At 34.2% G+C, this 27,424-nt stretch overlaps 1 protein-coding gene across 1 annotated transcript in view; it reads right to left on the bottom strand.

Annotated features, from left to right (window-relative positions):
- Nucleotides 1-27,138, bottom strand: part of LOC147064291 (roundabout homolog 1-like) — a 48,585-nt gene extending 21,447 nt beyond the window's left edge. The window contains exon 1 of the mRNA XM_085958690.1: nucleotides 27,078-27,138. Within this exon, the coding sequence (XP_085814816.1) occupies nucleotides 27,078-27,138 (61 nt within the window). The remainder of the gene's footprint in view (nucleotides 1-27,077) is intronic.
- Between the last annotated feature and the right edge of the window lie 286 nt (nucleotides 27,139-27,424).

The following is a 27,424-nucleotide window of genomic DNA, read 5'->3' on the forward strand; positions in this document are numbered from 1 at the left end:
TAACATATAAATGTGTTTATATTCAAGACTTGACTTTAAATTTGTCGATATTATGAACGTATGACACTTTGCAAAGCGAAAATAAAATGTGGTTTAATAATTGCTCATGTCGTATTCTGGTTCGGCGGAGGATAGGTATTGCAGGTGAAAGTCGGTAGTAGTTATTCGTGATGATGGAGGAGGCAAGAATTTATTTACTCTTTCAAATAACTACAATGGTACAAACGATGCAAAATAATAAATATAACGGTTATTCTGTGCGATGTGTTTTTAACGGAAACTTATAATAAAGTGAGATGTCCAATCGACTCTGACCCGCTATTTTATTGTCTGGCGTACTACGAAATAATATGTTGAAATTATTATGAAATCATATTAATTTGTAATGTTATGAAATTGCAGATCCGCTATCTCATAACATTACGAAATCATATTATAATATATAGGTAGATACTGACAGATTGTACGTGAAAAAATAATATTAATTGATAAGTAATATTATAATTATTGAGATCTTGGTTACTGGAATCCTATGACAGCCGCAACGATGTATCTATAGTCTATGGCCGCAACCGTATTTTGGTTTATCACAGTTCAGACTTCGCCACAACTGCATTCTATGGATTGGATAGTAAAGTACGTATTTCATATACAAGACAAACATATACATGTTATTAATTGAAAGTTTATGATAAATTGTTTTGTAATTTTGTATAATTATTTTTATATTTTATATATCGATGGTCTAACATTGACACCTCGTATCTGACATTCAATATTTTTGATAGGGGGTAGTTAAAATGTTATACAAAAACTATTAAATGATATCAAATAAAAACAAAAATACCGTTATATTAAAAAAAATATTTATTAAACTATTATATTACACTAAATTATTTTTGCACTAAGCGTATTTTTGTTTTTATTTAATATCATTATAATATTATGTTATCGATATTATGTTTTGACAGTTTTAAGTTAAGAGATTATTATTTCAAGTGGATTTTAGTAGCGCCGTGTGCGAAGCATCAGTCATTGGCCAGTTTATGAGTTACATCAGCAACCAGTGCGTCGGATTCCAGTTTCTTCATGAGCGAAAGGCCTAAGAAGATCATAATAATTATGAGCCTACACGTCAGATTTTTGTTTTGGTAAATATGCCGCAGAGGTGGCCATTAGATTTTACAACACTTTCTTTTTAGACCAAACTAAACCTAACCTAACCTAACCTAACCTAACCTAACCTAATCTAACCTACCCCAACCTAATATTACTTCATATAATCTTAATTATTGATAATGGTGCATCAAAATGTATGAAATTTTCAAATTTCAATTAACGATTATTGGATCGAAAAGCCGATGAGCCGACAGAAAAAGGTAATTATTATAATTGTCTACATGGAATAAACTGTTTTCGGAAAAAAATATAAAAGCTCAAGGCCACCTCTGTGGCACAATTACCTTTGTTTTTACGAGAAATCGATGTCAGCCACATAATCAACCTATTAATTCCACAAATTAAAAATTATCATGTGCTTTTTTATGTCAAACCCGGGAATTGAACCCGAGACCCACGATATTTATTCATAGTGACAACCGCTTGGCCATCGTAGTAGCTACTTAATTACAACAGAATTTACTGAATTCCAACAAAAACTTGCAGCCTCACGACGTGGTTTCTCAACAGCTTTGTTTTTACAAGAAGTGGATATTAAACGTATGCCTAATCTATCACATTTATGTTCTGGTCGAAAAATATATTTACGCACTTGTTAAGTTGGCACGTTACCACTTGGCCATCCCAAGCGTCATTATGCAATATTTATACCCACATCAGAGATATAAACCTTTGTTTAAACAAAACAATGGGAAAAGCCAAATAAAATAATAGTTTAATGAAAATGGTACGTACTTTACATTTTGATTTCCCCAAATCTTTATGTCTAACATCATTTCATATATTTCCGGCCATTGCAACAATAATACTCGCGGAAATGATGCCGAATGGTGCAACAACAAGAAGAGTGTATTACTAGTTGCCAACGCGAAAATTACTTACAAAACGAAAACGCATATCGACTCCCACTGAGAATAATATGAAGTGATTTCTTTCAAGCCACCGTCTGCGTGTCAATATAATGTTCATAATAAAAGTAGGAACCTAATAACAATATCAATGTTAAAACTCGTCACCTGCTCTTCCGCGATTCTTATCCATTTATACAGTCCATGGCCCCCACAAGGGGGGGGGGGGCTGACAGGGCTCTAGCCTGGAGGCCCGGGCTTAGGAGGGGCCCGGCGTGGCAGGTCAACCAGTTGAGCGAGATATACACACACTACAAATTTGCTGTAATAGTTTAAAAAAAAATTCGCCTGCGGCGCTATTAGACAAATAAAAATTTATTTTATAATTACTTTTAGTGTGTTTCCTGACTAATAAAAATAACTATTAATCCAACATGGCAAAGATTCACATGTTACTTAGCTATCACAAAAGGGGGTCGCGATCAGAGCTTCAAAATATGACGCTGAGTGCCGACAATTCAAGCGGATTTATTTAAAAATACCAAAAATTGCTTCCGGATGTGGAGGCCATGACACAGTCCATTAATTTACAACATTAAATTATTGAAAATACGTCCAAATCAATCTACCATTTTTTAAATTTTTTGACAGGTATTTCTCTGAGATTTTTAAAAGTAGGTTTCAATGATAAGAATCTTCTTCGTTTTTGTGTGTTTGATTGTAATGATACCTCCACGTTTCTACGTGTATGGAAGACCCATTTAGGGTAGAGTACGAGCGAAGATATGGATGCTACATTCATGTTTCTTATAGTCCGCCAACCCAAATGTTCTTCTATCGCCGCTCGATGAATAAAATGCTCTGTATTTATTTACTAAAAATGTTCAAATTACCAGATGGCGAGATAAAGGTTGGTCACGCAGGATTCATATTTATAGTCGTGATTCGAATATTTCAAAAACCATACCTAATGTTGTTTCTTTTGGGCTCGATTCCTCCGAAATCGCTGTAACTTTCGACTACCTGGCAAAAAGGTGACTTGGACGACCCTTAAGGTAAGACTCAAGTAAAAGCCAAGCATTTCGCCACGGGCGAGAATGACAGAGAGGGGGTGAGCGTTCAGGGGTAGATCGAGAGGGACAGTGACAAGGCTGAAAAGAGGATAACCAGTGGTGATAACTGCCAGGTCTGTAAGCCCCAGCCTTCGATCCGTGATGGACTTCGTGTCCCGCTTAGAGTCGACTTTGTGAAAAATATAATTTGTGCTGTTTACCTACTTTCTGTGAAAACGATTTCTGTATCGACAGGAATCTATCCGGTTAGTCAACACGTGTTTACTATGTACTGTCACGTTGTGAATACCTACCTATACCTAAAGTCAAAGTAGGTAAATGCTAACCGATAGAAGAGGATGCAAGATTGCTTGTCTTTCACACAAACCCCCACCCTGCGGCAGGACGAGATCCTACTTGTATTTTGGCGGGCAGGAGGGTTGCACCTTCATCGATCTCGATCACTTTTACCCTGACGTTTAAACTGGATGGATCTTTCAACTTAACCTACTTTTTGTACATGGCCGGACGCACGCCTGCCATATAAAAATCAGTTTTTCTTTCATTTTTATTGAACTTCTATTAACATTAATTTCCAAAATCAGTGTCTTCAACTTCAAATGAACGAGCGTCCAGCAGATGAGTACCATATTATCTTTTATTATAATGTTTTTGTAAAATAGTATGTTTTCGCATAAAAAAGGTCACAAGTCTCCGTAATTTCATGTCTCTGTAATTATTATACTTGTTAAAATAAATTCAATGTTTTTTAGCCCATAATAAACAATTATTGTTAACTCTAAATCTAGTGTTTTCTTTATTTACCTATATGGTATTTCGTTATGTACACACAAGTAGAAAGCACTTGGCGCCCTTATTATCTATCAATTTTATCATACACTTACAAGTCTTGTTTATACATAGTTTTCTTAGTCTATTTAAATTCCTTTTTTAATTATATTCTATAGATGCTAGTTCTCTGATAATCACATACAATTGTCAGCGCGATCTCATGCCCTGAATAATTTAATCATGCTCTATTCTTAACTCACAATTAATCGAATCTCTCTTTTTTTATTCACATATTTATAATCCATTTTACATATATTACAGTACCGACTTCTTGTATCGGTTAAGTGACGCGAATCGCGATTTGATGGCGACACAAGGTGCCCAGAGATGTCTAGATAATTTAAAAATCGAGAAATTAACTTAGATAACTTTTCTATAAATAATAGTGTAGCCGTGCGATCACTATGAAAAAAAATATAAATGAATCGACTCGTGAAAATTTAATTAATATTCAGCAATCTTTTGACCGACCTTTAATCTTAAATGTGCCTGTAACTTTATAAACTGTGTAAACTTAATAATTGTGTCCTATGTGCTGTGTTGTGTATGTAACTTTTTGTGAACCATAATTAATAATAAAAACCGTTGACCTTTGCGTCGATTATTTGGTGCGTTCATCACTTTTATCATCCCGGCATCCTATATTTACCCAACTGTCAAGACAACCTTACACTGAACGTACTCTACCAACCCAAAAACCAGCTTCGAATGACCGCCCTGAACAATTTACATCACTGAGCTAGTCGAAGGGTGGAAGCAGGTCGTGTGACTCACGCGTATCGACCGACGGCACGCTACCAAGGGCGTCATTAACGTCAGGTCGACCGGAGAGTTGAGTGCGGAGGTCGGATCGGGCTGTGCGGCCCCGACTCCCCTCCCTACCCGGACTTCCGGGGTGTCAGTAATATAAGTTCTCTTTTATTATTGGTTCATCTCAAAACCTCCCCATTTGGTAATGTGATCAGCCCGGATACCTCGATGGGCTCAGGGCCCAACAATAAAGTGTAGACAGTATTATACATGCTCCACTTTCTATATTGAATAATAATCCAACATTATTAAAACGTGTGTGAACATGATATTCTGTACTGAATAAAAAATCGTTTTATATTGACCAAGTTGATCGTCCAATTATGCCTAATTTTAAAATGGTTCTTTTAGTGTAATTAATACGCTCTGAAAAACGTGACTCTATTCAGTAACTTGACAAAGTCGAAGCTTACAAATGTAGTTAAAAATAGCAGCTTAAGTACAACTCCATTACAAATTTGGTATAAAATTCCCTCCCTGATTTAATTAACAAAAAACCCTCTTTTCATTTTCAAAGACGTCTGCTTATACACATTTACATGCAAGAAGCACTCAAATATCAGAATTTTTCTCCCTTTTCTGGGGAAATATAAAATAGCCCTAGAAAAGTTTTCTTTTTTATAGAAGATCAGTTCTTATTGCGGTATGAATATAAAACGCGGTCGGCTGTTGCGTAAATCAGGGACTTTCAAATTGCGAACCGCGGGAAAATAATTATATCCAAGCATATTAACCAAGGGTAGGTACGGTCATAATTTTATTATGAATATCTACGTTAATATTTATTTTTAATGACCATCAAAAGCACGCTTATCATAAAAATATCCTAGATTTTTTAACCGAGTGGGATTCAAACTCACACTTTTCACTGTTCATTTGAGTGTTCTTATTCGCTAGGCTAAAACCCATATTCCATTGGCAGATTGCGTCTGGCCCGATCGTCTGCCACGACTGTCAAACTCTATTCTCTATGGTTTTCAAGGATCGTGAGCGATCGGGTCGAAAGTGGAAAATTTTCTATTATCCGTCGTGCGATCCTTTCATTATCAAGCGAAGATTGCCGAAAGCGTACGAAAATAGCCGAATATGCGCCTGAGTCATGCAAACGGTCGTTCATTTTATTCTACTGACCGCCTGAGCCAGTTGAAATATAGCCATACTCGCTACAATAAATTAGTCTTTGGATTATTCGATTTCGATATTCGAATTACTCAATTGGGTTGGAGATTCAAGCTCGCCCAGTTATTCATGATGTAAATTAACAATAAGTATACAAACTTTCTATAAATGTCAAATGGCCGCATAAATTTTAACAGATCTGATGCTCGCTAGGTTTGACAGCTGACAGCTCAGCTTTGTTGACGTAAAATTGCGCGGGAATGCGTTCAGTGTAGCCACCAATCTAAGAAATATCTAGTTTTCACTCAACCTATATTTTTAATAATAGCAACACTAGTATTATTTTAACCTATCAAATCAAGGACCAACGAGATTGAATCGTTGCGTGTAATTGCAAATAGCTAGCGACGACGATTGCCGTCGATCGTTGGATCGGGTTGGGTCTGTGCGTCTGCCAATGGAAATTGCCTTAACAATCCGACTCTAGAAAACGTATGTAGCTCTAAATCATGAACCATACTAAACTTATTATGTCTGTTAATGGAAATATATTGTCACTAAGTATATAAGCATCATGAGTCGCTTGGAGTCATAACTCACATTTGCAATTTTGTCGATTTTTAGTTAAATATGCCAAGTGATTCTAAATGCATTAATATTTATACAGAAAAATAGTTGATTAAAAGTCACTTTAAACCATGTCAAAATTGTTGACAAAGTTTACTGTTGGTGTCATAACTCGCGTATTTTTCAAAGAATACTGTGAGTTTTGTCACCAAGGCCTTTCTAACCAATCGGAGAGATCTATTTTCATAGTATGTCTGCAGCGTTAGGAGTATTATATATATTTAAAAAAAATGTTAATCGACTCTCTCACTCATTAATATACAAGGGAGTTCAATACTTGTCTTCTAATTACAAAAAAATAGTGGTCTGTTGTTTTTTTGCGATTATCTAAAAACTTGATTTTTGAAATATGTGAGTTATGACTCTAAGCGACTAAGCGTCAGATTCTGACCATATCCGTTTATATATCGCATAAATTTACGGTCATGTTTCATAAACTACGAGAAAATAAATTTCCATGAACTAAAATCATAAGTTTAGCAAGACACATGATTCAAAACCACATTCCGTTTCAAATATTTACCGATTACCTCTAATTTATACGAAGTATTTCTAATAAAATACTAAACACGGTTTAAGATTGTTAAATGTTATATATACTCAGTATTAAAAATTATAAATATTGACAAGTACAATGAAATTATAAATAAATTTGGGTAACACCTAGCACCACCTAGGATCATGTTTTTAATAAATTATTATTATTAGGTACCTCGATTCAATTGGTAAAGTATGAAACTTCTCACTTAGAGAAATAATTTGCATGAGATGGATCGGTAGCTCAACAGATAAGAGCACTTACTCAGAAAGTGAAAGATTTGAGATCGAATTCTACTGTGTCGACATCAGGTTTTTCAAAATTGTGTATTTTCAATAAAAAAATTAAATATTTAAAAAATATTTCAGTAGAAATTGAATAATAAATATATACTGCAATTTTATTACTAATTCTATAAAATAATATAAACTAAAGTACCTACCTAGTACCAATTTATATGGTTTAAAAAAATAAAAGATCTTCATATTGTATTTTCTCAATTGAAAATAATTGTATTAGCAAGCCTCTGGCGTAGATGGTTGAGTGAGGATAGGCGGGTAGTTATGGATGGCGGATAGGGGTGGTGAAGGGTGGTATTTTTGGGGAGGTCTGCCGGGGGATGCCAGCTGTTTTCCTTTTTATGAAAGGCAAAAGGTAGAGGGAGCAAGCCAAATAACAAGAAACTTGACTTTTAGTGGACGCATTATTTTGGTGAATCTCATTTTGTGGAGGGCGTGAGGATTTGCAAGCGATCTAGTAAAAATCCCAACTTGAAAAGAAACCGAAACTGTGGGGTAAATATTTGATTGTTATGCTTGCTATTATTTCAATTATTTTTATTTTTGAACAAGCAATTTGTCTGGCACATTTTTATAATATAGTAATTTTGATACAAACTAACATTGAGCGAAACTTTTGAACAGTAATTACTATTTAGTTAGGTACCATAGTTTATATTTCACAAAAGAAACCTTGAAAATATATACTACGGGTGAATTATGTGCTGATCGATGGAGTGGGGTGATTACTTTCATCAGTGGTGAAAACTACCTGTTAGGGGGAGGTAGGCGATGGGTAACCAAAAATGCTGTCATACAATATAATAAATAATAAGACTTATATTGAATTTTACTTTATTAGCACACACAAAGACAACATGTCCCTAATTTTATTTTCTATAAACTAAATCTCACGACCCATGGTTTTATAAACGATGGCTTTACCAACTCCGATACCGTAACTAGTAGCAAAGATTCCATACTAGAAGATTATTTAAAGTATTTTAAAACAAACCTTTTTACGAAAAATAGATCTAATAACCTAATGATTGGTACGTAAATCTAGTTATTAACGATAAATAAAGATAATTCACGTTTTATGATAAATCATTTAAACTACAGTTATACAGAGAATTTAATTATATTGTAGCAAAATCAAATAAGGATATACGGGAGTGTGCTGACTTCTCCGTCTTTTAAAATAAGTCTGAATTGGAGAAAAAAATACCACAAGAGTTTTATTTATTCAGAGTAAACGCTGAAATTGACAAAGTGTGGCCGTGAGGCATCTCGGGCTTTTTCTCTTTTCAGGGGTGACTTAAGACGACGCATCGCGACGCTGGAGACGCTAAAGTTATCGTCGGAAGACGCCTTGTACAAGTATGGGTAGCCATTATATTCAGTGGTGTTACGATACCATGGTTGTCATTGTACTGAGTTATACATATAGGTCTTTGCATTAAAACGATTATTTAAGTACTAAATATCGAACGAATACATGTATTTTAAATAATATCATATTGGCTTTTCAACATTCTGTTATAATGGGATCTAATATTTAAACTATTAATATTTTGTTGTGGAAATTGCTCCTAATATTTAAATAAAAACGTCACCTCTACTAGTTTTATCGTTAGCACCTTATTATAATGTGTATAACATTTCATTTTAAAATATAAATTACAATAGAAGTTGATTTTTAAAGTCTCTATACATATAATGCCATGGTAGTTACTTACATCCTTTTCTTAAAATAGGTACAATAATACATTATTATAGATAATTCGGAGTAACTAGCGGTGATTCATCTATTCATGCAACTTGACTGGGATAAAAGTGGAACCGGAAAATACCAGTCACCTGCACTTTTCAAACAATATTGTTGACCCAGAAGACCTTCAGAATAGAATACAGAAGAAGTCGCAAAGAAGGTTTAAATATAAATATCTCAAAGACAAAATTAATGATAACTTCAACCAAAAGCGATCCTCGTCATTGGCATATAAATCGAGCGGGTCAACAACTACGTCTATTTTGAACAAAAATGTTAATCGATAGTATGTGTAATGATATTGCTCACAGAATAAAACTGGCATGTAGTGCATTTGGGTGGCTAAATAGTATCTTTAAATGTGACCTTCCACATTGCCTTAAGAGTAAAAGTGTTTATCCAATGTGTGCTACCAACGCTCACGTATGCATGTGTAAAATAGACTTTTGGTGTAAAAGAAATCTAAAAAATACGAGTAGCAGCATGTTGGGTATAACTTGGAAAGATCACAAAAGAAACCGATGGATAAATAAGCAGACAAGATTATGCAATATGATAGAAGTCACTATGTGGTCGAAGTGGCAATAAATGGGACATGTCGCTAGACGAGTGGACAACCGCTTGATAGATAGATACTGTTAAACATACTAAACGACCACAGGGACACCCTAAACCCTCTGGATAAACAACGTGGTATCGAAGAACTTATGAAGAAGAAGGATGGAGGGAGCTAGGGGAGGCCTTCAACCAGCAGTGAATCGACCCTGGGTGATGTTTTCATTGTATTTACTAATGATCAAGTCCAGTTTTGTTTGTTTAACAAGAAATTCTCAATTACTTAATACGAAATAAAATCGATAAAAAAAAGTTTTGAAAAACGCGAAGTGGTATATTTACCTATCGTTCTTATATTTTAAATTTAAATAATAAAATTTCTTTCAATTGCCAGCTTCTCTGCATCAAAGTAATTACAATTTAATCATTCTTAATACATGCTTTTGGTTTCCCACAATTTATTAAATAAATATTCATCAAAATATTTATTTTTCAGGAAAATAATTAGTACATAAAACAAAATATCATGTATACCTTCCCCTATCTTATCTAAATATTTATGTTAAAATAACGTCCAATTTTCTAATTTATTTTTATAATTACATCGATTTTTTCAACAAAATATATTAAAGAATAATGCTTATGACTTCAATATTATTATCGTACAAATTACTGCGTTGGGAAAGAGCTAATTGATGAAAATACATTTTTGCCATTTCAAATCGGATTAATAATGCTATTGCTAAACTTTTATGTTTTGTTTATGTTTTAGAACAACTTAAAGGTAACCGGTAGCACACTTGGTTAGTGTCATGTGGTGCGGATATCTTACAGTTTTAATATTATTCAATATACCTACTTAATTGTTTTCGTGGCAATTTGATTTAATTCATCAAAATAAATGCATGGCGATTTTTGTTGTGATAAGATCACTAACATGATAACAAGAAAATTTTGAAATACTAGTAACTAATAGTTTGAAGGAAAATCCTACGATTATCAAAGTTATCCATTTCGATTGATTGCTGTTTCAGGCTATAAAACATTATCAATTTAAGATATCCGTTAATTGCTCTGAATATAGATTCGTTTAAAATAAAATGGAGCTCTACCACGCAAAGGACGGCTCAAATTAATTAACCTAATTTCGCTTATTCAATACTTCCCGATTATATTAACTCGAGGTGCATGCCAAATTCTTCACTGCATCGGGTGGAGGGGTTTAATATAAGTATACCTATATTTTTTATTATTCATTGAATACACACAATACTTTAAGAATATTAGGTTACATCGACGAAGCACCCACCCGAAAAGAGAAAGACGTGAGTTCGAGTCCCACTTGGTTTAATTTTTTTTCCCAATATGTTGTTTTTTCTTCTGAGCTGCTTGCCACGAAATGCAGCGTCATCCTCTGATAGATTACCATTGATCTTTCTTTGGATGACAGATTGGAAAATGCTACAATACGCAGGACTTCTCAGTTTCCTTTCTATTCAATTCATTTGACGTAAATATTAATTGTTATCCGATCATTCTAAGTCTAATGGGTTATGAAAATAGGTACGTCTATATAGCAATTCTCGAAAGCCTTGACTCTCAGTGCCATCTCCTGGTTTAGCGTCCATTCTTCCATACCATAGAAAAGATTGAGAGAACATAACAGTCTCTGATCTAAGTTAAGATCTCTTTCTAATGAAGCGTCTTATTTTGAGAAAGGCTTTTGTTGTGACGTATTTAATTATGTTAGTTTATTAGTAGTATTCCCTCTCAACTGCGCACTGCAGAGAAAAGAAACCATAATACTTCTAATATAATAATTTTTTAAAGGATTTATGACGCTGCAAATTACGTACGTAGTTTAAATATCGAAGAATTTCCAAATAAATATATGAAAATGTATACTTGGATACGATATGCTAAAATAGAATAAAGTCAGTGGTCGTATGCACTAGTGACTAGCTAAGGACCAAGGAAGGGTCGATACAATATTGCCGCACCTTCAGAGGGTAGGTTTCGGCGTACGGATACCACCCCGTCACCGAAAGGTAGGGTGTTTTAAGCAGGATTTACGAGACATGCTGTAATGTAGTTTTCAAGTTGTTTGGAAATTTTACAGAATTATATGGCTTTTGCCGAAGTTTAAATATTCCCGAGCTTTCACTACACCTGCATTATTCATGGCGCTAGTATTTTTATTGTTCCAAGTGCAGCTGGAAACATAATGAAAATTTTATCGTTGGCGAGTTTTTCTTAATTGAATGGATGTTTTATGGAGGTGGGTTGTCGAACCTGTTAACACGGATAATGTTGTTAGTGTAAGTGCACTAAAAATAAAGTTTACGTGAAGTAATTGAGCTCATATTCAACCATCAAAATTCACTTTCACCATTTTTCACTATACTTACGTGTAATAAAGGTATCTTGGCGAATGAATTTCTCTAATTAATAATTATTATTTTGTAACTATTATGTAAATTGATTGGTACATGTGTTCCGGATGCCGCCATATAGTGCGACAGTTCGTACCCTTGTGACACAGCCTCAAGGGTTCCGTCGCCATGGCCGGCCCTCCCTCACCCTGCAGCGGTGCTACAAAAGCGACCTACGTACTGCAGGTTAGACATAGCGGTAGGCGCAAGCGTTGGCGATGGACCAAGGGAAGTGGCGCGAGCTTGTGCTTGCCCTATGCCTCAATTTTGAGACACTCAATGAGTTATTTCGCTTCGTCGTAGCGATTGAAAATTCAATCTGAGATCTAGATCTTTCTAGTGATATTTCGGGGTTGTTTAAAATATTTAGTACCTACAGCAAGGGAGGTCTATTATAAGCGGCACATTATACACATGCGGTGTAAAATTAAAGAATATGTAAGGAAAACTAAAATGTATTTAATGTTTTATTATAATTTATGTAAATATTCTTAGCCGTTGCGGATCTTCAAATAGCTACACATTGTCTCTCCATAAGTCAATGAAGGCAACACAATGAGTATATATATACTTTTTTTTATAGTTTATGGTGCTTGAATGAACCAAAGCTTATAAATTTCCAATCAATAAAATGAATGGGTTTTCTTACGGTAGACTGTCGTGGATATTTTTCCATTCCTTAAATCACTTCGATCAAGATAGCGAGAGTGTTTTTATCCTATTGTATCGTTTGTACTGAAACTGTGAGATAGGTATCTTAGGTATATAATAAGCTTCTCAGTTGTCGCCTTATGAAGATTGTAGTCTTTATAATCAGTTATTACTATGGACAAAATTCTCCTCTACAGAATCTTACTTGCCATGGACTCAAATTACCGAAACCAATGAAGATGCGGTCATATACTTCATTTATTATGTTCTGTTTCTATGATGCTCTTCTTCTTATGCGTTTTCCAATTTATAAACTGGAGCAAGAAGAGTGACGGCCCATTCTTTCTAAAGAAGACTTAGCCGGCTCTCACATAAAAACTCGTCCGCCTATAACGTGTCGAATACGTCGATGTGACGACATTGTTTTTCGCAAAACACACGTTGCCAAAACCAAACTTAACCTAACCTGCCATTAGTGATGCCAATTGGGAGGGCAATAACCATGTTTAATAAAACCGCTTCGGATATGATATATTCCACCTACGTCAGGATGAGTATAGGTGGGCGTTGTTTTATAAACTCTTACAATAAGGTCTACTTAACTCATCCGGTGTACATCCTTGTACTTATCTAATTAATATTTTTTGTATTTACACTAATTGTAAACGGTTTAATAACTTAATACTGATCTATCTCTTTTTTTATGTAATACTGTTTTAATAATATTTATTTGTTTCTAAATGTCATGTTGTGAACGTCCTAAATTAATAATTTGTAATGTTCACTTTATGTAAAAAAAAAAAAAAATTTGATTTATCTGCTGTTGCAAACGACAAGTTGCATCGTTCTCGGGATCCCACACCTACGAATTGGTCATTCCTATACCGGCTCGCCGATCGCCGCATTCAAATATCTAAGTATACCTTAGACTATAGATACATCTAGACGCCACTTGTTGCATTGCTAAATGAAGCCGCGTGCCTTGCGTTTGGTTTGTGAGCGAACGAACGCATTCGTCTACAAATGTTCGAGACCATAGACCATTTCGATAGTGCTCGCCCAAAGTGCTCGCACTAGACGCTCAGAATTAAAATATAATTTTCTATTTTTTACTTTATATAGTATTTTTAAGCGGTCAAAATGCAACCATTTGATAAAGATGTCCATAATTTAAGTTATTTTAAAGAAACACTAGGTCACTGATATTAAAATATATAATAAAATACAAATAAATTATCACGAACATGTATCAACTTACTTATGAAACGTAATACCATCTTCTTGCTTATCACTACGGCTACCACATTTTAAGACAACACACAGAATCATTTTTTCTACTTAATTAACCAACAATATTTACCACTGACTTTATGTTTAAAACAAAAAATATCAATTTTAGCAACACGAGCTCGCAAGTTATCGACGCTATGTGAAGCGTTTCGCCCCGATTTGATGGCGATACTTTTGGAAACTAGCTTGTAGCTAGTAGACCTTTTATCTTACTCTAGCGCGTGTCGCAGAGATTGTAAGGCTGCCGAATACTTTCTCACTCGCACTCATGCATCGTTTTTGTTCAGGCCTTGAAGTATACGTTTCGAAGGCTACGCGCGACTGTCGCTAGGTAGGTGTGCGCGGACTTCACAAGCAACACTGGATCTGCGTTCTCGGAAGGGTTGATTTATGTGCGGCATACGAGGCGAGGTTAGATGTGAAAGCCGGCTAAGAAATAAAAGTAATACAGATTAGTTTTATTCAATTTATTGTAGAACCGTATCAGTGAAGGAATTCTAACCTAAATTATTCACTAATCAAGATATACTATTGGCCTACCCTACTACTTAATTTCCAAGATATTAATTAACATTTTAATTCTCTCTTTAATAAGTAATATTCATTGTTTTTACCTGAGAAGCAAGTTTTGGTATCAGTAGGTAATTTAATTAAGAGGAAACGCGAGCAATATTTTCCCTTGTTTTTATCTTGGACTGGCGGTAAACATCACGCGAGGCAACAGAACATAATATCGGACGCGATAATAAATCATAAGATTTAAATACACGAACGTGTTTCTTGAACGTTCCCCATAGAACAATAATAATTATTTGTACTGAATCGGTGTTGCAGAAATAGCGCGTGTCATGAAATATCGATCCCTACTAAAACTTTTTTCCATACAAAAACAAAGTTCATAATATGTCTCTCTCAAAAAAATCATAATATAACAATTTTATTATTACTGTAGTGTTCGATGTGTGGGTAATGGTTTGAGGATGATGATGAAGAAGTCGAAGATATATGCAGGAGCGAGTTTTATTTGCAGCGTAATGGTCGGTACGATAGTATAAATACAATGACAGTTAGTACATATTAGGTACTGAGATAGTTACGAGAGAGGTACTTAGATTCGAGTGACATTTTGATAAATCAGTATTCGTAATTTATACAGTCAAAAGTAATACCTAAACGTTTTATTCCAGTACATAATTACATTGAACGAGTCAGCGGCTTAAATACGAGTAGCTGTGAATTTTATTTATTATTACAGTCGTAATATAATTTGATACTATGGGAATGGATATTAGACTAATTTTCCATTGCGATACCGTATTTAATATCGCCAATCAATCTGCTGATACAGGTAAACAGTTGTTTACCAGTATATGAGTCGCTGGAAATTTATTATTGCGGTCGAATAATTTGATACATTAAAAATAGATATTTGATCAATAATATACTGACAGCTACATTACTGTCAAAAATTGTCACTTTAAATTAAATTTTCTTTGAAAATCTCTAGGTAGATGAAAATTAATATTTCTCATAATTTTATTTCAATCACTACCCCTAATCTTCACCAATTTTGTCGATCATCGTGATTGGTTGATACAGTAAGTAGGTACTTTAAATGTAACAATTTGTAGAATTAAGAGAAACAATCACAAACACCCAGGCTTTCAGAAAATCACATAAATACCTATAAATAAAATGACCTCGCCGAAAGATTATTATTAAGAATATAGGATCACGCCCGGTAAATTGTGTGTAAACAGTTGTACGTATACACACATGATACCCTTGAACATTCATTCAGATAAAGTAAATAATATGAAATACAATAATATCGTAGATATTAAAATGTACATAGTTTTAATATTATTAATGCATACGTTCTACTGTAAACTACAATTATTGGGTACGAAAATCTTGTGATAGTATTTGCAATTATTAAATAACTATTGAAACAAACTAGTTGAATGAATACGATTATAATATTGTATACAACTTACCGCTCGGTGAAATGCTCGACAAAGATCGTGTCATCCGGTTTCAATGCTATTTTACCATCTGTTATTTGAATAAATGCTCACGGCCATAATATTATATAATATTCATGATTCACGTGACGTAACGATGTATACTAGATAATATCCAGAGATTCTATCAATCCATACGATCACGTTATTTCAGTGTCTACTTTTAAATATTATCGTTGTTTAGAAAACAATAATATTTCCATTCAAGCATTTAAAATAAAATTGTATAAAATGTTCTCGTGTGTACTATCTTTCTGCGCTACGCTATTACAATTTAGGGGGCTGTAAACCCCTGTAAGTGCATTTGAGAAAAGACAACGTTTAGAGAGAACACGCAAGCGGAAGGTGGAATGCCTGTAAATATAAATCAATAGGGTCTTTCCCGAATTTACAAAACCAAAAGTGTCACGTTCTTTTATTTATAACAATTTGTCAGCATAATTTACGTTAATTTATCATTATCTTATCTCTTCAAGACATATTATGTATTATATGTTAGAGTTAGGGAGACTGTTCACTATTATTAGTAATAATTTTACCACACAGATTTCTAAATTACCATTACATACAATCGACACAAATAAACGGATATCAAAAGAGTGCACATGTATAATTTCACTAGTCACCTACAAAAACTAAGCCCACAATAGTTCAATAGAAACTTTGGTGAATAATTAATTAATTCACTACCTATATAATGTTATTTTATATATCAATATATTATTTAAGGTATAATGAAATTCATGTATGTCAGTGACGTCCCGTGGCGGTAGGCATGTCATGTGTTGCTTAGGGGTGGAAAATTATTAAGGACAGTAAGTGAAAGGACAATAATACGATCATTGAAACTTTTGAAATCAGTGTTCGTTTTCCATGAAGCGGACGATACGGTCACTTCGTTGAAAAGTATTGACATCCATTTTTTTAAATTCACAAGAGTGCCTCCAACTTGTCAGCGCCTCAGTATTCTATGTACTTAAAATCACCGCTGTATTAGAATAGGTTTCGTGGAAATTCTCTAGTCTTCAGTAGATAATGCAAGTATTTCTTTTAAAGATTTTGGTTGAATTTGTCTGTTTAGGATAATTAGTTATTTAGGGTATGTGTGTACATTTTTGCATACAATCTGAGATTCTAAAAAATGAAAGGGGCAGCATTATAAGTCTCCCTAAGGGCAGGATGCCTAGGGATGTCACTAATTTATGTATTGACTAAAGTTATATATTTTAAAAAGTACTATAATCACATACATAACTACATTTGATTTCCCAAAATATGACTTAATTCTCAATTTAATATTAATATACTTTTATTATCGTGACTCTTGATTTTTATTATGAGGAAAACCATTATTATTTCATCTTTTCTATATTCAGACTTCGCTCCCAAAATAATAGCAAACGCAGCAAACTGGTAATTTAAACCATTATACGGACCTGAAAAGACTGTCGGTTATATTATCAGAATAACCAACATAGGCCGGTAGCTTCTTCAAGTTTTTTTTTTAATACATAGTGTTTTAATATTTTACTTAATGCCACTGCACCCTGTTAAGGTATCAATTTAAACAAATAGATGTGCATAAATTGCCTCGATAATAAAGCAGGAAATAATATCGTACCTACATTTGAAAAAATTATCTGTCTAATAACAGTCATTTAGCTTCACTTGTATAACGCGTGGGCAGTTAGGTAGGACAGTTAAAATGTCCGTGTGAAACGTGTTTCTTATATTGAGACATTAATTAATTTTTATCGCATTGCAACTTACTTACCTATGAAAAAATTGTCGATGACGTGCAGCAATACGGGAAACTGTTTTATCGATCGAACATTGTATTTTTTCATGTGAACATAAATACTGCGATTGTAAACATGCACTCTTGTGTGCCTTATAATATGTACAAATTATGTTGGTTTGTAGTTTGTTTTACTTGTATAATAAGGCAACCATAAATAAACTTTAATGACGGTATAGACAATAATAAAAAGTCAATTGTATACCACGCATGCGCACAGATATATCGATTATTATAAACTATAGTGGGAGCTTCATAAATAAATAGAATATTTGAGTCATAATATTATTATGCCTAAATTACACGAACATACAGGTGACTCCCACAGACCATCTCATCCGATCAAGAGATATATAATATTATATTCTTTTTAACACTATAACTGGTCATGAGGCCCAATGACAGTAGTGTAATGTAACAATGGTGTATTTACTAAGAGTAGAGTATCAATCACAAACACACAGGCTTAAAAAAGTCACATAAATATACTGTGACCTCATCGAGATCGAATTCGGGGCTCCTGAATGAGAGGCCAGTGCCTTATGCATTGGACTACTATGGGGGTCTGTCAATTCTGTCATGTTGATGTTTGTATTTTATATAGGAAGTCGCCGACCTTTATGTATTAGATTAACATAATCATAGTACGAATCAAATATGCTAGCAAATAATATAATTATTAACTTATCAGTATTATGAAAACTTAACTTAAATCTAAAAATAATTTCTAATAGATTCATTGACATCTGTGTTATTAAAATATAAGGGAAGCCTGAGTAGTATTATAGCTAATAAGCTAATCAAAAATATTTTTTGGTTTAGGTACATTTTAACAATCCCAACACGACGCATGTTATGTATGAACCAATCACAATTTGTGTCGAGACGATTCAATTGGTACATGAATCGTTACGTGCAATTGCTACACTTAATGTTAAAGATCGATCACAAGTCACAACAGTTTGTGAGTCTGCTTGTGAGCAAAGCTGCTTCACAGGCAGCGAAAACTGAATATAATTATTATAATTTGCCCATCTTCAACGAACTTTCTAAATGGTTTTTGTTTTGGAATAACTATTTGCCATTTGATAAACCAATAAGGCCTGTGGTAAATATTTAAAAATCGATATACTTGTCGCGAACCCATGATCCAATATCAGAGTAGGACATTTTGCCCATTGGCAACGAGATTATTTATAGTAATTCATAATGTCCATGTCACCTATTTCAAATACAATTAATTCCATGTAAAATATTTTTAATACGATCTGTCATAATAGTATGTGATTTATCTTTACTTACCAATTAATATTTTAATGTAGGTGGTACAATATAAATAAATGAAACATGTGTGGTATGTCAACTATATTCAGGCCGTGGTCCTGAATTTATGCTAGTTATTGTAACGCAATAATCTGTTGTAATGAAGATTTTTGATTTCGTATTTAGTTTAGTCAAATTATTACCATATTATGCAACTATTAGTTTCTACAGAAGCTTTCAGTATCGTGTCATGGTTTGATTTTAGTGGACATCGTTTTATATACACGTTAAATATCTTTGAAAAAAAATTATTATCTACGTATTAAACTACTAGAAAAAATGTTTTTGAAAAAAATACGACAATCAGCAGTTTCGAACGTGCACTGCCCTCGGGATTCTCGCCCATGTGCTCTGACCAGTAAGCTATACGTGTTATATATAACTGCAACAAAGTTATCTAACGGTTAATAATAATAAATGTAGGTACCTACTAGGTATATATGGGTTCATAAACATTTATTACTCACATAGGAAAGGTTATGTGCAAAAACCTCGCGAGAAAAGTATTAACATACTACAGAATCTGTCTTAACTGTCTGAAGTATTCTTTCTGTGTTTTCCTTAATATTGGTTACCTCATTGTTGTACTGTAAATGCTTCAGCATGCAATCATGCAACGATAATGACAATGTCGCGTGTGAGCCGCCATTTTACACTCATTTTGACAGCTCTTTTTGTTTTTTGCTCAACTGCATTATTTGAGCTTTCATGATGCTTTATTATAGTCAGAAGCTCGTGCATTTTATTAACTCTATTATGTAGGTATACCGAACAGTCGGTGACATTGTTTTAAATTTAGATATTGAGAATTTATAAACAATACATACATTATGGTTATGTTATAATTAGGATTAAAATAATCCACATGGAAGTTACTAATTTGAGTAAATCGACATTAAAATCAAATTAAGTTAATATATTATATAGATATGGTGTTTCTGGTTACACGTAAATTTTACGTATTAAATTTCACCGTATCACCAATTTTGAATTTGAATTATGTAGTATCTGAAAAATACGACATCTCAAATAGCTCATAATAGTTTGCGATCACATATAAAATTAATATAAACTTACAAATAATATATACCATTTAGTGTAAGCCTACAAGCCACATTTTATTATTTAACAGTAGCTACTTTACAAATGTATCTTATATAATACAAACTAATCATAACAGGCGTCGAGATGATCCAATTGTTATCCGAACCGTTCTATCTAATATTTATTTATGATTTTTCAGGGCACATTTCACTTGACGTGATTCTGCGAGTCGTCAACACGGTTTATGTAATTTAGCCATATAATTAAATTTAATTACGACATAGGTAAGTATATAAATTAGGTTAGGTTAGGTTACCATTCTTGAATTCATGAATTTTGCCGAAATCGGCCATGAAAATTGCCGCTGTTTCCGCTTGGCTTCCAGTAAACAGACTTGTAACGTATTTTAAACATTTCTTATTACTAACGTTTAACTGTTGGATTTTTTGTAAACTTCTCTGAATCTACAACTAAAATATTATCGACAGCTGCAAATTTTTCCCAATTTCAAGAAAATATGTTTCTACCGATTATGCTATAATTAGGGTTGTCAAAAACTAGAAGACGTCTAGCCTCACGAAAGACAAATATGCGACGTGATAATTACGAGTTTTCACCCCCAAGTACTTCCCCTCCGTAACACTAGCAGCTGTCCGACACTTTTCAACCTTCGTGCAGTAATTTGTTAGACTTGTACCAACCTGCATTTTTACGTCCCTTAGAATATCTGTTATCAACCGGTTCTCTAAAAAAACAATTAAATATATCATACGATTATTTTTATATATAAATAATAGTCACGTGATCAGGGAACTCAGAAATAATGGGAACTGAAATACATAACGGGTAAGGCGATAGCAGGTAACCGACTCGAGTAAGGAAGAACCGGGTTAAACTTACACACGTGTCAATAATACGTTTTACGTCGAATACTGAAAACTGCTCTCGGTTTATGCATTTACGCTCATTAATATTTAATGTTGGTGTATTACACACACCATTGCACGTGCATAATGCGTGCTTCATTTTCATAGGACACTCACACATTCAAAATTCTGCTTCACCATGCGGCGTATTGAATATGGCCTATCGGTATTCTATTTATTATTTGTTCTGTGCACGTGATGGATAACGGAAGTTACGATAGTGAGACGAAAGTTTCGTCAGTTTGGTGTAAGCCGCCTACTTAACTGTCGACTTTCAACGTCAATTTTTGTGCGCGTATGGCAGGGAACTCAAAATTAATGGGAGCTGAAATACCTAACGGGTATGGAGAAGCAGGCAACCGATCTCGAGTGTGGAAGAATATGGGATAAACTTAAACACGTGTCAAGAAGACGTAATTCTAAACTTGTCTTTCATTCTGACATCAGACTGCTCTCGGATTAAGCACTGACGCTCATTTTAATATTGGTGTATTTGAAAGTTGCAACATACACTACTGCATGTCTATAATGTGTGGTTCATTTTAGAAGGACTCACACGTTCAAAAATCTGCATCAAAATGTAGTGTATTGGGGAATTAATAGCGAATTAGAATTGGAAAAATGCGGATCTTTTTGGAAATAAATACAGGATAACCTTACAAATTTTGCTCTCAAAAGTCTTGTAATGTTACCTAATGAATAATAATATATTTTATTTAAATAAAATTAAATAATTTAATTGTCATTTAATCTTTCAAATTGTTAATTTTTTTATCAATGATCTCATCAACCGGTTCTATCAAACCTTGTGTATATCTCCTGGGAACACCACTTAGTTACTACCCTTTAATTCTTTTCACTTCTGGCACCCTGATACGGCGGCACCCTCTTGCAAGGCTGCATGCACGAATTAATGACCTGCAGTGTTGAGACACAATGTTGTTACATTGGCTGGATTAATTTTTGTCACGTTGGCCTGTGCAGGTTGCGCCTTGTTACACTAACTATCTGCATTAAATGCAAAAGATTCCAGAAAAAGGATCCAATTTAAATTCAACAATTTATTTCCTAACAAATAATGCAGTTTCCCCGCTTTCTTAGTGAATCGTTAATTTTTTTTATCACGGCGTTATTAAAGTGAACTGACATGTATTGAGCTCATTTTTTTTTTAAATATTAGCTAAACAATATTGTTTTTAAACTTAGAATGTTGGAACATGTATGTTATTGCAGTTGAATCTATTTCATATTATAAAATTTTTTTTATTCAGTACTACTAAATCTATTTAATTCACATTTTCACCTGAATTTTCGCATACAATAAGAAATCAGCAATAACAGGAAATCGCTGCAGTCGCAAATCGAATACTTCTCAGTGACATACCTGTCAAGGCGGCAACGCGTGCTAGAGGCGTTTTTAAATAATGTGACGGCTCTTCTCTTTGATGCGACTTTTTTTCTTATTTGCAAAATACCAAAAATTTACTAATACTAATTCTAACATTACTCCTGATCGTATTTGACATATTTTTATTGTAAACAGCTTCAAATTACGAAAATTGATAGATCCGTACACCACGGGAGCGTAAAATGAAATGATAAATGTCGGGGCGACTCTCATTTGAAAACGGCAGTGCGATTAGCAGCACTGGAGGAGATTGTTAGTTCACAGTTTTAGCACGTGGACAAGAAGTTCTTGTTCGACAATACTTAGCTTTAACCTAGAAACATTCGTTCAGGAACACGCAAAAAAGGGTAAACTCAAGTCTTTCTAAGGTTACCAATTGAATTTTTTTTTAGAATTATTAATAACCATGTTCTTGCTTTTTCGTAAAAGGTGGTTGTTAGTAATTTTGAACAATCTCAAACACTCAGGCTTTGAGAAAAACATATAAATATTGTGTGTCCTTCCTGACCGGGAACCGAACCCAGGAACTTTCGGGTGGAAGGCAAGCGCCTTACACACCGCACCACGAGAACCGCCTTACCAATTCAACTTTGGAATCATTATATCATTTTATCTATGAATTTGAAACATTGTGATCGTACTCGAATAATGCATGGAATCATAAGATCAAAATAAAAAAAAAAATGTTATATTTTCAATTTATCTACTTATTTAAAAATATATAAGTAATAGTGTTTATAATTAAATTACAATGAAACTTTTCAAGCCTATAGTGGGCTTTTATCTATCCTTTGACTGACTAATATTGAACGCCTCATCGTAGTGTAGTAATGAACCCAGTCAATCACAAGTGGCGTCTGCGTCTGGTTAGGTCATGCAAGCGCCGCGACGCTTGGCGACGTCTCTAGCGCCCGGCGCCGGTGACGCCCGATCTACTGTGCATAATGTGATTTGCTTTTTGACACATAATTTATATAGATTCTTGATAAGCAACATCAGAAGATTATTTTTAAAGCCTACACGCTAACATTGCGTCGTAATATTAAAATCTTAACTTACATAAAGTCACACTCTTGATAAGGTTTTAAATTATATTCTTTGAATCTATGCTATCAAATAAACCGATCGGGCTTACTTATTATCTGCAGTAAGTACACTCCAAAACTTAGATACACTGGAAGAGTTTGTATAATATCTACAAGGCTATTCTAACATATCACTTAACTTCAAAATAGTGATAAATGACATGTCGTATTCAGGCAGTTAATTGATATTGTGTAACACGGCCGCCCATACTACGTTAACCGCGAGTCCGCCAGCTATCAAATGTAGTTGAGTAACACAGTTAACACGTCTTACTTGATTCTAATCGAGTGGATTTAGAGTCAAGTAAGACGTACCTAGTGCAATGTGGTTTTTTTCTAGATGTTTTAATGAATACATCGGATTTACTTATCAAGGCTTCTTTCAGGATTTTGGCACGCAAATTATTCTACTTGATGTTTAGTTGTATTCATTGTGAAATGAGAACTGCGGTATATTAATATTTATTGTATATAACCACCTTGTAGGTATATGGAATTGCACCGAGTGATAATCTTGTTATTTTAGAGAAACAGAGATAACGGAAATGTGTTAACTATTTAGAATAACTCTGCTGAGATCGATAATGATACTTGTGCAAAAATAAGTGTTATCTATATTTTAATACCGTTTTGAATTATGGACTAGTGTGGAGCGGAAAACAACAATAATTGAAGGGGTCCCCCGAAAAGGGGTCTATATAAAATATAATAGGTACCTACATCATGTCAAAAAGTGAATTTATTGACTAAAAAAACTTGAGATACTAGCAATACTAAAACGCTTACCGTAGAAGAGGGGTCTATATTATTATGATTTATTTTATTGTCCAAAATAAATTTAAAAAAAAATAACAATGATAAAAAGTGCTTTCATAAACATAATTATTATCACAGATATTATACTCCAAAAGTCCGCATGACTTTTCCTCTCCTGAATATCCTCTCCTGAATTTCCTTTCCTGAATAATTTTGTTTTTGCATATAGACCCCTTTTCGGGGGACGCCTTCAATTATTGATGCCTTCAAAATATGATGTTGGCGCACAGAGTTTTATTGGAAAGTGCACAGGACAAACCAGTCAATCATCCAGGGACTCCAAAAAAAGAAACGGCTCTCGATAATTTCATGTCTTCTGCATTAACAGCATTCACAGTTTCTCAGTGTGTATATAATGCTCAGTATCTCGTTACTACTTGAACGACTGAATGTAACTGACAGCAGGTTCTACAAGAAGCTAACAAACTGGCATACCAAATAAACTCTCCATTAAAATCACCTGTGTTTCGTATTTGACTATACACTATAAGCTATAAGGCAACGTATATAAGATTCACAAGACAATACTTACTCTAGGCATTTTATTGAGGAAGTTATATGTACCTATTATCAATATAAGTTCTCGTTTGCAGAATAATCGTAGAAATAATATTTAGGTTTTGGTACTTTATTTGAATGTACAGTAATAGTATTTTATTTTTAAGATGGCATTAAAATGTTCGCCTTTACGTCAAACGCTATATTTAACAATTAAGATGGCACCCGCTTTGTGCATTTCGTGTTAAAATCGTATTTAAGCGTCTCTTTCTGCGAAAATTAAGGTCGTAAAACCACTTACAGCCTAAAGTTTTGGCTGTCAAGTCGGAATCGAGACCGAAAGAGAGGGGAGAAATTATTATTATTCCAGTATAAAGTTGTCAACTTTGTCTAATGCGTTCGGAAATAGTATTGACAGCTCCAACAAGGCATTTCATTCGTTTGGCAAAATTATTGCAAAGTTAGTTGATAATGAGAATACAAAACATAAATAACAGGCTCGTTAAATTATATTCGAAAACTTCCTTTGTTGTGCGGTTGGTCTACTTTCCAGGCGAGCACACAGAAAAATGGTATGAGGGGGGGACCAATTTTGAGAGAATATCCATAGTAATTTGTAATTGTTTTTTTAAGGCAACAGGAGAAAGCGGCATTAACCAAATCCACCAGATGCCACTAATTTTCGCATTTACGTCGTCTTCTAATTTATTATTGATTGTCGTCGCTTCAACCCCGGGGTTTTCGGTTACATTATCTATATTTAGATTCTATAGCAGCGTTTCTTAACCTATGGGTCACGAAATATTCTCAACAAAACAGTATTCTTGCCCGCATGTATAGTATCCATACTGGCATACTTGTTAAACGCTGACGTTTCACGCGATCGCAGTGGTCTAAACTAATAATTTCTTTCGAGACTACGTTCTCTTCTCTGTTTCCATTATAATAGTCTGCTTATATTAGAATGCAGGCAGAAGAAGACCTAAGGCTGCAGACAAACAAACGGCATTGCAGTGGACATGCGTAGACATGCGTCGACGCAGGGTCTTATTTGATTCAAATTTCATCCGATTAGAATCACCAATAGGATTTGTTTTATCCATTTGGTGATTCTAATCGGAATCAATTGGAATTAAATAAGACCCGTAATACACGGCACAAGGCACGGTCTAAAACGATCGTGACTACGCGACGCGAAGATTGTGCAAACTACACGTGCAGAACAAAAAATAATTTGTCATAAAAATTCAACATGCGTCCATTTAATGTTATGTTTATTGTTATATTAGTAATAATAATAATAATATATTCATTGACATGTTTTCTTTTTCAATTAAATGGGTAACGTTTTATAGTGATCTTTACACGATTTAAGAATTCATTCCCCTGACGCCATCACAAAACAAATTGACGTGTTCACAGCTCTACTTTCGTTCTTCGATTGGTAGCGATTTCGAAATTTCATCGCACCTATAGTTGAAAATTATTTGCCGTTTCACTGAAGTAAGCCTCGGTGACATTGAGCTAGGTTGCTAGGTACCTACTTTACAAGCTGCTTATCGGCGAATTTAAAATTTGCTTGTAAACTCGCCTAGTGTCATCATCGAACAAGCTAACAAGCAGATTGTAAACAATCTACCGAGAAAAGTTGAAAGCCGGTCAACTTGACACGCTACACGCTGGCGTGTGGGTCTACTGTGTCTGCGCTGTAGAGCGACAGTAGCGACCTCCCAGTAAAAAAACGAACTACTTAATACGTCCTGTCAAAATAGTACCAAAAATGACGGTATCAACTCGCTGGCTTGTTGGCTTCTGGGCGAGAAGAAAGTTTTGTGAGTCATCGTCACAATCACACTAGCTGACTCGCCCGCTTTTAAATTCGCCAACAAGCAGCTTGTAAAGTATCTCAATGTCATTGAGGCTTTAAGACATACCGCATCAGAATTAATACTAAAGCAAACATTGGATGCACCAGATAGTTACACCAAGTTATGAGTGCTACTTACAGGACTTCCAGTGACCGTATGGCTTGTGTGTCGTACAATGCTGAATATAGAAGCGTCAGCGATTCTTGGAGGCTTCGAGCATTTATGCTAAGAAGAGGACATGGGAAAATAAGAAGAAAAAATAGTAAAAACCAGTATAACACTTACCATAACTGAGTTGTAGCATCAGTGTCATGAGTGCGAGCAGCTTTTCCCATCTTTTCGCCATCCTTATTCACTCACACATATGAAAAAAATATATTAAACTTCACTACACTTTTCAATAGAACATCGACTTTTTTGACGCATTTTCACAATCGAACGAGTAGTCAAGAATTCATTGCACACATATGAAAATCGAATCGCATGGAAATCTGAAACAAAAAAAAATAATTCGTAAAGATATTAATACCAATATAAAAAATCGTGGGCCATGTTTATTATTATATATTTTGGATATTATTAAAAAAGTCGTCGAAGATAGAAAACGATATAATATCGCACATATTATTCGC

The sequence above is a fragment of the Rhyacophila brunnea genome, unplaced genomic scaffold (genome assembly GCF_057557595.1).
Source record: "Rhyacophila brunnea isolate RB1 unplaced genomic scaffold, BYU_Rbru_1.0 scaffold_8, whole genome shotgun sequence".
In the NCBI taxonomy this organism is placed as follows: domain Eukaryota; kingdom Metazoa; phylum Arthropoda; class Insecta; order Trichoptera; family Rhyacophilidae; genus Rhyacophila; species Rhyacophila brunnea.